Below are 14934 nucleotides of genomic sequence, written 5' to 3'. Positions count from 1 at the left end.
CGTGTAGAACCGATACCTCGCCATCAGCACGCTCTCCCTCGGGTTAAGATGCTCCCGAACCAGTGTACACAGCTCCTCATACGACTTATCTTTGGGTTTCACCGGAGCCAGAAGATTCTTCATGAGGCTGTAGGTTGATGCCCCGCAGATCGTGAAGAGAACCGCTCTTCTTTTTGCAGCGCTTCCTTCTCCACCCAGCTCGTTGGCTACAAAGTACTGGTCTAGCCATTCGACTTAGGCTTCCCAGTCCTCACCCTCCGAGAACTTCTCCAGGATGCCCACAGTTTGCTGCATCTTTGCGTTGGATTCGTATACTCGTCGCCAGTTATTGTGTTCCTAACACAGATGAGACTGCACACGGGGAGGTTAAAGTAACAGTGACCTCAGTTTTTATTAAGACACTTCAGAGTGAGGAACAGGCCTTAGGGGCCGGCTTATATACAGTGCTCCCAAGGGATGCTGGGATCCCTTGGAACTTCAGGGGATGCGCTCCCTGGTGGCAGAACTAGGAGTGCATGATTTACAGATACACAACACTAATATATTACCCCCAACCCCGTGAACTTTTATCTTGTGCAATGCGACAGTGAATTCAGGCAATTATAAATTGTTGAGGTCATTCACGATGCAATCAATGCAAGAATAATTGCTCACAAATGTAAAACTCTAGATCAACATTTGGCTTACTATCTGTTTTTGCAAGAATGTTTTGCTCCTGTAATATAGTGCGGCACTTTGCAGTATGCTGTGTTATGTGCAGCATGGTTTCTCCAGATCCTAGCAAACTGGTCATATTCCTACGATAAATAGAGTACACAGAAAGATTGCCGTTCAATGACAATTACAGAAGAGCATGTGCTACTTCAGTGGAATTATTTTTTTTTACCCATTTCTCACAATATTTTCTCTCATATGCTGAGTAAGGTTGCCAATTCAAGTAAGCACCTAACAACAAGTCGCATTTATATAGTGCATTTTAGCATACTTGACAGAAGTGTGATCAGACAAAAATTGAAACAGAGCCAAAGAAGGAAATATTAAGACAAGTGACCAAAAGCTTGGTCAAAAAGGTAGGTTTTAAGGCACGTCTTAAAAGGGAGGGAGGTGAAGAGGCGAAGAGGATTAGTGAGGGAATTCTAGAGCTTAGGGCCAAGATGGCTGAAGGCACAGCTGCCAATGGTGTGGCGAAGGAAGTGTGAATTGACAAGATGCCAGAGTTGGAAGAACACAGAGTTCCTGGGGGTCTGTAGGGCTGTAGGAGGTTACAGACAGAGGGCCTGAAATTGATGGCGTTACCGTCCACTGCCGCTGACATTCCTCTTGAAGTTGTGCCCAGTGCCACTTTCCATTTGGGAGGGGAGAACCGCCGGGAACCGCCCGCTGACGTCAGCAGACGGCCGAGTGGCGCAACTGACCTCCTGCCCGCCAAGATGCCATACTGATGCGGGCGGGAGTTGGTGTCAGAACAGGGAAAGACGACTGGCTGGAGGTTGTTCTATACCCGACGGGGAGTATGAAGAGCTGAAAAAAATGATTAGTAAATATTTTAAATTTTTTTTCTTTACAGCAACTTACCTGGATGGGGTCTCCTGAAGGTGTTCCGATGGTTTTTGTTTTTTTTGATGATTTTCCTTTTCAGGTCTTCGACCCCCCCATGGGCCCGACTCCATCCTCGGTGGCACTTGGGTGGTTAGCGTCTTTGCCGCTGAGATTGAGAGCTCCCGCCGGTTGCCGCCTAGATTGGTGGCACAAGTCCCTCTTTTGCCGCCCGCCGCCCTTTCAAGGACCTTTTTGACGAAAACCCCGCCCAAAGTACCGTCAGGTACGTCGGCAGCACTTGGGCGGACGGGACCTTCACCAATTTCAGCCCCAGAGAGTGATGAGGCCATGGAGTGATTTGCACACGAAGATGAGACTTTTATAATCAAGGCATTTGTGGACTAGGAGCTAATGTAGGTCAGCAAGCACAGGGGTGATGGATGAACGGGACTTGGTGCGAGTTAAGATACAGGCAGCAGGGTTTTGGATGAGCTCAAGTTTATGGAGAGTGAAAGATGGGAGGCCAGCAGGAGAGCATTATAATAGTCGAGTCTAGAGGTAACAAAAGTGTGGATGAGGATTTCAGCAGCAGATGGGTTGAAGCAGGCGTAGAGTCAGGTGATATTATGGAAAGGATACAAGATTAGAAGCTGATGTCAGGGTCAAACCTGACCAAGGTTATGAGCAGCCTGGTTCAGTCGGGGGCAGTGTCCATGGAGCAATTCTCCCCACTTGAAGCATCTGCTCTACCTCCAAATAGCGTAATTCCCAAAGCTGAGATAGGACACCCAAAACCCACCAAACACTGACACAGCAGGCAACCACAGCAATACACTATCTCTGATGCTGCTCTCTGGAATCAGTTATTGAGGTTGTCCAAAACCCAAACCAGTATGTAAAGTTCATTCGCCAACACAATATACCGTGTACATTACAATGATTATATATTGTAAACAGAGTACAATTTTAATATAAAATACTAAATTAAACTCATGATACTGTACAAAATTACAGATTTCATAGCAAAACAATAAAATCTTTCTATAATTTGAGCCAGAGAGCTAAAGTAGCTCCAAAGAGCTCAATGGTCAACTTTTAAAAGAGAAATATAATAGCCAAATGTTATAATCTAAATCCCTGCTAGGGGTACTTCCAATATTATAGATAAAAGTCTTCTATTTTAGAAGTGCAGTGTGAGGAAGTCATTCAATGAGAGATTATTCCATAAGTGTGTTTTTGTTTAATGGGTTAATAAATGGCAATGTACTATTTGACTACTGCACAAATCAAACAAGTGAAAAAATTCAATTTAGTATTTGAAAGTACAATACTACAACAACATGCCTTGCATTCACGGTCCTTGGATTCCTCCATATCTCTAAAAGCAATGCGGTGGGCTTCCTCCAAAGATGTCTGTCTGCGTTTATGCTCGTCTTCCATCCCTTGCATTTGTTGTGTGAGCCGCTGTCTCTCACGGTTGAACTGGCACTGCAGTTTCTGCAAGGAATCCTGGGACTGGGATAGCTGCATTTCCAGGCTTTGCTTCAGTAAGGAGATCTACAGCAGACAGAATTTAACAGAGTGAAAAGGAATTAAAGATAGCAGTATTTGTAAATCAAATAAAAAGTCAGTAACTACATTATATTGAGCTTGATTTGATATTAAACACATTCATACATATAACCTCAAGCAACAACTCCATGCCACAGACTGGAGATTTCCCCTTAGCAGATTAAAAGCAGCAACAAATGACTGATGGATATCAGAATAACCTTCACTGGACTACACAGATGGCCATGTATACTAGCATTCTCTGGAGTTCAGTAATTTGATCAAAGAGATTCTTGAAGATGAATTACTCAAACACTTTATCTTTTAGTTTGGAGCTGTAGAAAATAATTGTGCCAAGTGTTGAGTGTAGTTTTGAACATATAAGGAGTAATTTTCCAACTTTACATTTGGCTCTGCCCACCCAAAGTGTTACTGGAAATTTCAATGCGTGCGCCATACATGTTTCTGATCATCGTCAGAAAATTGTTCAGTGTGCACCATTTCTTACTCTTGGCAAGTGAAATTCCTCAACAGAAGTGCAAAATTGGGAAATTATCATATGTGGTTGACTTGGTGCCACTTAGTTGGAGCACCAACATGTAATGCTAAAGATGCATGTTTAGACTTTTGTGCTGCACTTGTGAAAAATTCTGGAGTGCCTACATACCAATTTTTCATTTTATTTCTGGTTTTATTTTATTCCTACCATACTTGTTAAAGAATGAACGAACTTGTATGCATATATAAATAGAAATAAATAAATATATATATATATAAACACACACACTCATATATATATATAAATATATAACACACACACACATATATATATATATATAATAAATAATATATACTATGTATAATGCCTTTCACAACCTCAGGATGTCTACAGTAAATCTGAAAAGAACTGTACAACATTTTAAAAATCACCCTTCAACATAACCATTGTAAATTAATTGTCTTGGAAATACAGAAACAATGTACTTTAGCAAATTTTATTCATGATTACAAATCGTATTGTGTTGTACTTAAGAACATGTGTAATGTAGTCTATTTTTGTGGATAAAAATTCACGGTTAAAAAAACAACATGCATATATTCTATTATGAACAGCCTATAAACACAAAATTGGCAATCAAGTGACAGCAAGCAGAAGTGGTAGTTTGTTTTCTAGCAAATTACTTTCTTCTCATGCACACATTAGTCCACTAGTACAATGTTTCATGCGCAGATAGTCTGTGAGCATATTAAAATAACAAAGCTTTTTATTTACTTTAGAAACTGAATATGGAGTAAAGCTTATAAGCCACATTGCTTGGTGCATAACACGATAGTGAAATTCCATCATTCTATATTCATTTTATGATTATAAAATTTCAATTTCATACTGCTTTTGAATTTACAGTTTAAAAAAAAGCACTGCAAAATTTGTACAGACCAGTTTTGTGCTTGGTTATGTTGACATTTTTTTAAGTCTGGGTTCCAATTACATTAATGTTCTATCTTGGGCCTAAATAAAATCTGCTGACTGGGCCACAATACTTCCTATTGGAGAGGAAACTTATTTGAACCATTATTCTTAACTCCTGTTAACCAGAATTTCTAATGATAATACATTATAGCCTCAACCACATGAAACACTTTATTTAATTGCCATCTAATCCTATATGTTAGGAAAAGTGATATCTCTATGTTAATAAATGTGGTAAAGGCAGCTCTGGAGCATATATTTATAGAGAAGTACAGTACAGCAAAGTCACAAAATGTGTGGGAATAGTGGACTATTTACAGCACTTGTCACTTAGGACAGAACAGAATCTTTTGGAAGAAATGGGAAGCAGAAACATTTCTACACAAACCGTCTGTTCCCAAACAGTGCTCAAGTAGACTTTTTTTAAAGTCATAAAACATAAGGGAAGACAGATAAATATCTCCCTCTACAACATTTGGGATTATATGACCATTCAACTGAAATGTATATACCTTTTAAAGCAAGGATGTTATTTCTTCATATGCTGGGCATTGTCTTTAAGATTAAATTTCACAATTTCGGATCTAATTATTTCTTGGTTAAATCTTTTCTGTAAGTTAATGCAGGTCATGTTATGAGAAATGAAAGCAATTCAAATAATGCAAACATGCAACAATCACACACATATATTCAGGCGAGATGAATACTGCATGTATTTTAAGGCTAGATTTTTAAATTTAAAACATATTTTAAAACAAACTCACTATTTTTCCAAGATATAGTATGTGTTCAGAGAAATTATGCTTTAAAATGAATAGATCGTGTAATGCAAGCATGCCACGCCTACACATAAGGTATCAGGCAGGATGAAAATTGCATCTCACTTACATTACTGATAGATTTTTGTAAAGCTTCACCTAGAAAATGCCGCTATGAAAAAGATCACAGGAATAAAACAAAAACTTTCAGAATCTAATTGTGAAACTAAGAAACAAAATTTGAAGAAAGAATGGAAAGAAAATACAAATGTTTATTATTAAAAGTGTGATAATTTTGTCACACAGTTAAAAAAGATATCGTCAAGATAATGAGATATTCAATATTAACACAAGTGGGCTGAATTTTAACGACTGCTTCTTGTTGTCAAAGTATTTTGTTTATACAAATTCAAGCAATGTAAAATTCAAAAATTACATCAAATCGGCTTCTTTTTTGAGATATTAAAAAATACTGCTGAAAACACAAGCGACTTCTGCCATATTAACAAATGTTGTTTATGATTTTTGATGCTACAAAATTTGTTAACGCTGCACTACAAAAATATTCAGAAAATGTGATATAACAAATAATATTGTAAACAATGTAGCCAAACATTTCTGCTCCCTCCTTTGAACATTTTTCTTCCTTTGGCAAGGCTATGGGGAAGTGCAGTGACCAAAGCAAAGAACACTGTTTATTTCTTCCATGCACTGTTAGCATTATGTACTCCCAGGCTATGTTACATGCAGATTAAAATTGCATTATATGATCAATGAATCAGAATGCACTCTCAAAAGTGCATCCTTTGTCAGTGTAATATCTCAATTTTTCACACCAGCTAACGTATGGCCTCTGAGGGGAATACCTAATTAATACTAGCCAGCTTTGTTCAATGCCCAAGTTACGAAATTGACCAAATTCACGTTACTGCATACCTAACAAATAATTACAGTATGAAACACATTTCAGTAGTCTCAGCTTACATATTCTTCCTTTTGAAAATATTAATGTTGTTGTATGAGAGATTTGTTTTTTTACTGCATGCTAATTATAATGATAGTGGTGTGTAGCACAGCACGAAACGCACTGCTGAGTGGCTGCACCTTCAGCAGGGGGCCAAAGTTCATGTGTGGCTAGCACCAATTAAAGCTAGCCTGCACCTCTTAAAGGGAAGATGCACTCTGGCTGCAGCAGGTACTGGAAGTCGTTGTAGGCATGGGTGACCTACAGGAAGAGTGAAAATGGCGCTGCATGGCAGAGAGAGGACTTCCAGATTTTCTGATGCAGCACTCGAGGCCCTAGTGTAGGAGGTGAACAGGAGGAGAGATGTTCTGTATCCACAGGGGTGAGGAGCCCTCCAGACAGACCCTGATAAAGGAATGGAAGCAGAGAGCTGTTCGTGTCAATGCAAGTAGTGCAGCCCAGAGGACCTGGATGTAGTGTAGGAGGAAGTTTGTTTAATGACCTCACGAGTGGTCCAGGTCAGTGAATTCATCTTCAAATGCCATGGGGCTGAAATTGTGTATTATCCCGGTTAGGGGTGGTAACCTTTCCAAGGCCGGACATTCTGCATCCGGCGCAGAAGTCCCACCCCGGAAGCGAAATTGGGGTTATCGCCCCTCACAGGAAGTGGAGCGCAATGTTGCAAGCTCCACTTCCTATCGGAGTGGAATCGGGTGCACTACGCGAGCGCATCGCAGAGCGCTACGTGGCCTCTCCGCGTAGCGCTACCGTGTTTCAACGACCCTCCCCTTCCGTTAAAGGGGAGGGACGCTATGAGATCTACATAAGAACTTAAGAAATAGGAGCAGGAGTAGGCCACCTGGTCCCTCGAGCCTGCTCTGCCATTTAATAAGATCATGGCTGATCTGATCATGGACTCAACTCCACTTCCCCGCCCACTCTCCATAACCCTTTATTCCCTTATCGCTCAAAAATCTGTCCATCTCTGCCTTAAATATATTCAATGACCCAGCCTCCACAGTCCTCTGGGGCAGAGAATTCCATAGATTGGGCGGCCCCTTATTCTGAAACTATGTCCCCTATGAGTGGAAATATCCTCTGTGCATCCACCTTGTCGAGCCCCCTCATTATCTCATATGTTTCAAAAGAGTGGATAGGAAGGACCTGTTTCCCTTGGCACAGGGGTGAACAACCAGGGGGCACAGATTTAAAGTAGCTGGGGAGAGGTTTATAAGAACATAAGAAATAGGAGCAGTCGGCCATTTGGCCCCTCAAGCCTGCTCTGTCCTTTAATAAGATCTAATCATGGACTCAGCAAAAACGTTAGTAGGAGTTGTGTACAGACCTCCAAACAGTAATAGGGATGTTGGGGAGGGCATCAAACAGGAAATTAGGGGTGCATGCAATAAAGGTGTAGCAGTTATAATGGGTGACTTTAATATGCACATAGATTGGGCTAGCCAAACTGGAAGCAATACGGTGGAGGAGGATTTCCTGGAGTGCATAAGGGATGGTTTTCTAGACCAATATGTTGAGGAACCAACTAGGGGGGAGGCCATCTTAGACTGGGTGTTGTGTAATGAGAGAGGATTAATTAGCAATCTCATTGTGCGAGGCCCCTTGGGGAAGAGTGACCATAATATGGTGGATTTCTGCATTAGGATGGAGAATGAAACAGTAAATTCAGAGACCATGGTCCAGAACTTAAAGAAGGGTAACTTTGAAGGTATGAGGCGTGAATTGGCTAGGATAGATTGGCGAATGATACTTAGGGGGTTGACTGTGGATGGGCAATGGCAGACATTTAGAGACCGCATGGATGAATTACAACAATTGTACATTCCTGTCTGGCGTAAAAATAAAAAAGGGAAGGTGGCTCAACCGTGGCTATCTAGGGAAATCAGGGATAGTATTAAAACCAAGGAAGTGGCATACAAATTGGCCAGAAATAGCAGCGAACCTGGGGACTGGGAGAAATTTAGAACTCAGCAGAGAAGGACAAAGGGTTTGATTAGGGCAGGGAAAATGGAGTACGAGAAGAAGCTTGCAGGGAACATTAAGGTGGATTGCAAAAGTTTCTATAGATATGTAAAGAGAAAAAGGTTAGTAAAGACAAACGTAGGTCCCCTGCAGTCAGAATCAGGGGAAGTCATAACGGGGAACAAAGAAATGGCAGACCAATTGAACAAGTACTTTGGTTCGGTATTCACTAAGGAGGATACAAACAACCTTCCGGATATAAAAGGGGTCAGAGGGTCTAGTAAGGAGGGGGAACTGAGGGAAATCTTTATTAGTCGGGAAATTGTGTTGGGGAAATTGATGGGATTGAAGGCCGATAAATCCCCAGGGCCTGATGGACTGCATCCCAGAGTACTTAAGGAGGTGGCCTTGGAAATAGCGGATGCATTGACAGTCATTTTCCAACATTCCATTGACTCTGGATCAGTTCCTATGGAGTGGAGGGTAGCCAATGTAACCCCACTTTTTAAAAAAGGAGGGAGAGAGAAAACAGGGAATTATAGACCGGTCAGTCTGACCTCAGTAGTGGGTAAAATGATGGAATCAATTATTAAGGATGTCATAGCAGTGCATCTGGAAAATGGTGACATGATAGGTCCAAGTCAGCATGGATTTGTGAAAGGGAAATCATGCTTGACAAATCTTCTGGAATTTTTTGAGGATGTTTCCAGTAAAGTGGACAAAGGAGAACCAGTTGATGTGGTATATTTGGACTTTCAGAAGGCTTTCGACAAGGTCCCACACAAGAGATTAATGTGCAAAGTTAAAGCACATGGGATTGGGGGTAGTGTGCTGACGTGGATTGAGAACTGGTTGTCAGACAGGAAGCAAAGAGTAGGAGTAAACGGGTACTTTTCAGAATGGCAGGCAGTGACTAGTGGGGTGCCGCAAGGTTCTGTGCTGGGGCCCCAGCTGTTTACATTGCACATTAATGATTTAGACGAGGGGATTAAATGCAGTATCTCCAAATTTGCGGATGACACTAAGTTGGGTGGCAGTGTGAGCTGCGAGGAGGATGCTATTAGGCTGCAGAGTGACTTGGATAGGTTAGGTGAGTGGGAAAATGCATGGCAGATGAAGTATAATGTGGATAAATGTGAGGTTATCCACTTTGGTGGTAAAAACAGAGAGACAGACTATTATCTGAATGGTGACAGATTAGGAAAAGGGAAGGTGCAACGAGACCTGGGTGTCATGGTACATCAGTCATTGAAGGTTAGCATGCAGGTACAGCAGGCGGTTAAGAAAGCAAATGGCATGTTGGCCTTCATAGCGAGGGGATTTGAATACAGGGGCAGGGAGGTGTTGCTACAGTTGTACAGGGCCTTGGTGAGGCCACACCTGGAGTATTATGTACAGTTTTGGTCTCCTAACTTGAGGAAGGACATTCTTGCTATTGAGGGAGTGCAGCGAAGATTCACCAGACTGATTCCCGGGATGGCGGGACTGACCTATCAAGAAAGACTGGATCAACTGGGCTTGTATTCACTGGAGTTCAGAAGAATGAGAGGGGACCTCATAGAAATGTTTAAAATTCTGACTGGTTTAGACAGGTTAGATGCAGGAAGAATGTTCCCAATGTTGGGGAAGTCCAGAACCAGGGGTCACAGTCTGAGGATAAGGGGTAAGCCATTTAGGACCGAGATGAGGAGAAACTTCTTCACCCAGAGAGTGGTGAACCTGTGGAATTCTCTACCACAGAAAGTAGTTGAGGCCAATTCACTAAATATATTCAAAAGGGAGTTAGATGAAGTCCTTACTACTCGGGGGATCAAGGGTTATGGCGAGAAAGCAGGAAGGGGGTACTGAAGTTGCATGTTCAGCCATGAACTCATTGAATGGCGGTGCAGGCTAGAAGGGCTGAATGGCCTGCTCCTGCACCTATTTTCTATGTTTCTACTTTGCCCGCTCCCCATAACCCTTCTATCTCCGCCTTAAATTTATTCAATGACCCAGCCTCCACAGCTCTCTGGACAGAAAATTCCACAGATTTGCAACCCTCAGAGAAGAAATTCCTCGTCATCTCAGTTTTAAATGGGCGGCCTCTTATTCTGAGACTGTGCCCCCTAGTTTTAGTTTCCCGAGTGGAAATATCCTCTCTGCATCCACCTTGTCGAGCCCCCTCATTATCTCATATGTTTCGATAAAATCACCTCTCATTCTTCTGAACTCCAATGTGTATAGGCCCAACCTACTCAACCTATCTTCATAAGTGAACCCCCTCATCTCCAGAATCAACCTAGTGAACCTTCTCTGAACAGCCTCCAATGTAAATATATCTTTCTTTAAATAAGGAAACCAAAAGTGTACGCAGTACTCTAGGTGTGGCCTCACCAATACCCTGTAGCAGGACTTCTCTGCTTTTATATGGGTATGCACAATAAAATGCTTGGTGCGTTGGCAGGCCTGCCAGAAACCCTGAATGCAGCGTTAAGGAGCATGGAGGAGTCCAGCTCCAACCTTGCACAGGGCTTTGCTCAGAGCTAGGAAGCCATTCTTTCCAGTGTTGAAGGGGTGGGCAGATCCATTAGCGTACTTGTGGACCAAACCAACATGCAATGTCTGACGGCCGATGTCTCTGCTTCCATTGCAGCACAGGAAGCAGCCACCCAATGTCTGAGTGCTGCAATGGAAGCTCAGACTGAAGTCATGCAAGCTCAGCTTGCTGCCACGCAAGTACAGACTTCTGTCATCATGGCTGAGATTACCAGTGTTGAAAAGGGCTTGCAGGGTGGCACAGCAGTCCAGCAATCTGTCGTCCTGCAGGTTACTAAGATTGCTGAGGCACCGCACCGGGGGAGGGACAGTGGCTCCGTGGAGCACAAAACTACTGTCCTTACTCAGGATGACAGCATTCATCCTCCCACAACTGCGCCAGTACCCTTGCCCAGACTGCTGCCGCCCAAGCCGGGCCTTCTAAGCCCAGAGTTGCTCCACGTCATTCTGCAAGGCCAGCTGCAGTTTCCCCCACTGAAAGTCAGCAGCCTTCCACCAGCCATGCTGCAGCCACTGGGGTAGCACTGCGTAGGAGCACTAGGACAGGCAAAGGTACATTGAAGACAGGCACTAAATGGTGATTTGTTGACTTTTGAATGAAATATTGTGATGATTTGATTCATAAAATTGGTTTGGAATGTGTGTTTTGTGGTGGGTTTTATTGTAGCATTGTGGCCAAGAGGATGCTGTGATGGTCAATAACAGTGGGAAGGTAAGGCGTGGGACTACTGTTGAATGTGGTATTGGGGTTGTGTTCACTACAACTGCAGTCAGATGAGTTGCTCACAGACAGCCCGGGCAGAAAGGGGCTGTCGGAGTTGCCTCCTTCCTTCTGCTTCCACTTCCTCCTCTTCAGCTGGTCACCGTATGCCTGGTGGCAAGGGCTGTGCCCTCATGATGGAGAGGTTGTGGAGCATGCAGCAGACTACAATGAATCCTGAGACGCACTCTGGACTGCAGGTCTCCTCCAGACGGGTCCAGGCAGCAGAAACGTTGTTTAAGGATGGCAATGATTTGCTCTATTCAATTCGATGTGGCAGCATGGCTTTCGTTAAATGCATGCTGCCTACGTGTGCGTGGGCTGTGCAGCAGAGTCATGACCCAGGTGGTCAGTGGATAGCCCGTATCACCCAGTAGCCACCCAGTTTTGTTGTGAAGGCTCAAATGCTGATGGTATAGCGGACTGCGCAGAATGAAGGCAGCATGGGTGCTGCCATGATACTGAGCATTGACTAGCATGATGCGCTAAGTATGATCGCATACAGGTTGGAATTGAGGGAGTGGAAATCTTTCCGGTTCCAGTACATCTCCGAATTGAGATGCGGCACCTACAAAGCGACGTGTGTGCAGTCAATGGCACCCTGCACCATAGGGAAGCCCGCTATCCTGGCGCAGTCATGTGATTCACTCTGGCAAGAGAGAATTAAATGTATTCAGCTCTCCTTGCATTGAGAGCCTTATACAGGATTGGACAGTGAACTGGTAGATGTTACAGATGTCGCCTGCTCAAGAGTGGACACGAAGTTGTTCAAAGCCATGGTCACCTATACAGCCACTGCCAAGGCCCTGGACTGAGGTTGCAGATCTGCCTGCAGCAGGTAGCAGATTTCAGTGATAGCCTCCAGTAGTAAAGAGGAGACATTGTATGCACTGTTCCTTGCTGAGGTTGAGGTAGGAAAATTGCTCCCTGAAGACCCTGAGTGGATATGGCCTCCTGCCGAGAGCAGTTTTCCCCTCCTTCGCTTGCTCTTCCCGCAGCTTGTCCTGCTCTGTGTTGCCACTGCTTATTCTCCCCGTCATGTTGCAGGTCAAGGGAAATACAAACTACTGCAGCCATGTTTGGGAACAACTGGTCTGAGCAGACCCCTTACAAGTCTGTACCAAATCCTTGAGCACATGCCACACCACTCCGTATAGACTTTAGGCAACTTTAAAAGTAGTCTAGATAGCATCAAACACTTCTACAAACTCAGCAACAATTAGCAGAAATGGATCAGCAACTAAACTGTAAGTAGGTGATGATCTCTTTAAACAGTGCTGGTGGGGCGAGGGTCATTCCTGCTGCTGAAGGCATGTTCAACTGTGTGAGCCTTAGCTCCAGCGCGGAGATCGAAAATGGCAGCACTGGCGTCATGATGTCACGATTTGTGTACTCTGCATACTTACGGTGCACGTTCCCAGCGCTGACGCCAATGCCCTCACCAAAATGGTGTCCTGCGCAGCCCGCACCAGATGTGCGTGCTCTGTACGGACGCTATTTTTGAGCCAAATCGACATCCATAGCACCAAAACAACAGGCGCTACACAACCGAAGTTTTAGCCCCAGCTCTTTTTGCATAGTTCTGAAGGAAAGAAAGGCCTGCACTAAGACCTAATTCTAAACATCTATGAAGGCTCTTAAAAATATTACAAGATTAGACAAAGTGTGTGATTCTTATGGTTTGTGACACAGATACATTAACAGCCATAAGGCAAATAATTTGACTTATTCAGGCCACTATGACTGCCTCTTTTATGGTGTCGTGGAGGAGCGATGGTGACTCCTAAACTGACTAAGCAAATTTAATAACTAGTGGATCTCCAGTATTGCTGCACAAAGGTAAAATAAATTGAGGATATAAAAGGAGAGAGCCAGGTTCCATCTGGCAATAATGAGGCAGCCAAGTGGAGAGTGTCCACCAACCCTTAGAACTACGCATCTCCATGAGATGCGCCGACTTTCTTGAATAAAAAGGGCGTTGAAAACTTACCTTGTAATTCTCCACGCTTCTCGGGATGTCTTCGGGCTCAGCGCAGCACAGCACAAGGGGTGGGGGGTCGAGCCAGGTCCCGCCGCTGAAAACAGTGCCGGGACCTCTGCACATGTGCGCTAGAGTATGCGCACATGCTCAGCAGCTCCTGGTAGCCCAAATCTCTGCGACATTCTGCAGGCTGTGTGGAAGGGGCCCAAAGCACGCTGTCCCTATCCTGGGCCAAGAAGCCTGCCGCACAGGCCGGCCGCTGCCTTCCCACGCTGAGGGCTACAAGAGACAGGTTGGTGGGGGGGGGGGGGGGGGGGGGGAGATGTTTGATCGTGGGGGAAGGGGAAGAGTTTTGGGGGGAGGGGGGAGAAAGAGTTTTGATCCAGCGGTGGGGTGGGGTGGGGGGGGGGTTGGGGGCGGGCGGGGAGAGAAGAGTTTTGATCCAGAGGTGGGGGGGGGGATGGGGGCGGGGTGGAAGAGAAGAGTTTTCATCTAGCAGTGGGGTGGGGGGGGGGGGATGGGGGCGGGGAGAGAAGAGTTTTGATCCAGAGGTGGGGGGGGGGATGGGGGCAGGGTGGAAGAGAAGAGTTTTCATCTAGCAGTGGGGTTGGGGGGGGGGGGATGGGGGCGGGGAGAGAAGAGTTTTGATCTAGCAGTGGGGGGGGGGAAGAGAAGAGTTTTGATCGAGCAGTGGGGGGGGGGGGAGGGAATGGGGGCGGGGTGGGGGGGGGGGGGGAAAGAGAAGAGTTTTGATCCAGCGGTGGGGGGGGGGGGAGGGGGGAGAGAAGAGTTTTGATCCGGCGGGGGGGGGGGGGGGGGGGCGGGGGAGAAAAGAATCTTCAAAGATTTTCCAGTACTTTAATATCTAGCTATCTTTACTAAAAATATACTCAGTTTAATCAGGCTGATAACACCTATACCCTGTCCAGTCTCGCTGCTTGGAATTTAAAAAAAACTAGCATTCCTATCATAACACTGTCATACTGATGATGGTTCTTCATTGTTAAAAGTGAAGTGTTTAATGCTTTGGAAAATCCTCTAACTTCCCTTCCCCCTCCATCTCTGGCTAACTGTGCCTGATTTTTAAAGTGTCCGCAAGGATTTTCTGAGCATACAAAATTGGACACATATGCTGTCCTGTTAGTTTGGAGTAACTTTTCGCTGTCTAAACTTGCTTAAATGGCCAAAACAGGCGTAAGTGCCTGGTAACGCCCCCTTTTGAAAAAGAAAACTGAACTAAAAAGAAACAGAACTTAGTCACTGAAACTGGAGCAAACTAAATGTGGAGAATTGCGATTTTTCGGATACTCCAAAAAAACCTAGTTGCTCCAAAAAAATAGGAGCAACTCTTGTGGAAACTTGGGCCCTAAGTGAGGAATCAAAAGGAGTCACTGC

General features: G+C 44.4%; 1 protein-coding gene across 1 annotated transcript in view; it reads right to left on the bottom strand.

Moving 5' to 3' along the window:
* The window catches only part of fam184ab (family with sequence similarity 184 member Ab), a 119036-nt gene that overhangs the window by 46358 nt on the left and 57744 nt on the right, over nucleotides 1-14934 (bottom strand). The window contains exons 4-5 of the mRNA XM_070884215.1: nucleotides 5450-5491; nucleotides 2884-3096 (exon numbers count right to left, since the gene is read on the bottom strand). Of these exons, the coding sequence (XP_070740316.1) occupies nucleotides 2884-3096; nucleotides 5450-5491 (255 nt within the window). The remainder of the gene's footprint in view (nucleotides 1-2883; nucleotides 3097-5449; nucleotides 5492-14934) is intronic.

Source organism: Pristiophorus japonicus, chromosome 7 (assembly GCF_044704955.1).
Source record: "Pristiophorus japonicus isolate sPriJap1 chromosome 7, sPriJap1.hap1, whole genome shotgun sequence".
Taxonomy (NCBI): domain Eukaryota; kingdom Metazoa; phylum Chordata; class Chondrichthyes; family Pristiophoridae; genus Pristiophorus; species Pristiophorus japonicus.
The sequence above is the reverse complement of the archived record's forward strand: the minus strand, read 5'-3'. Positions and strand labels throughout refer to the sequence as shown.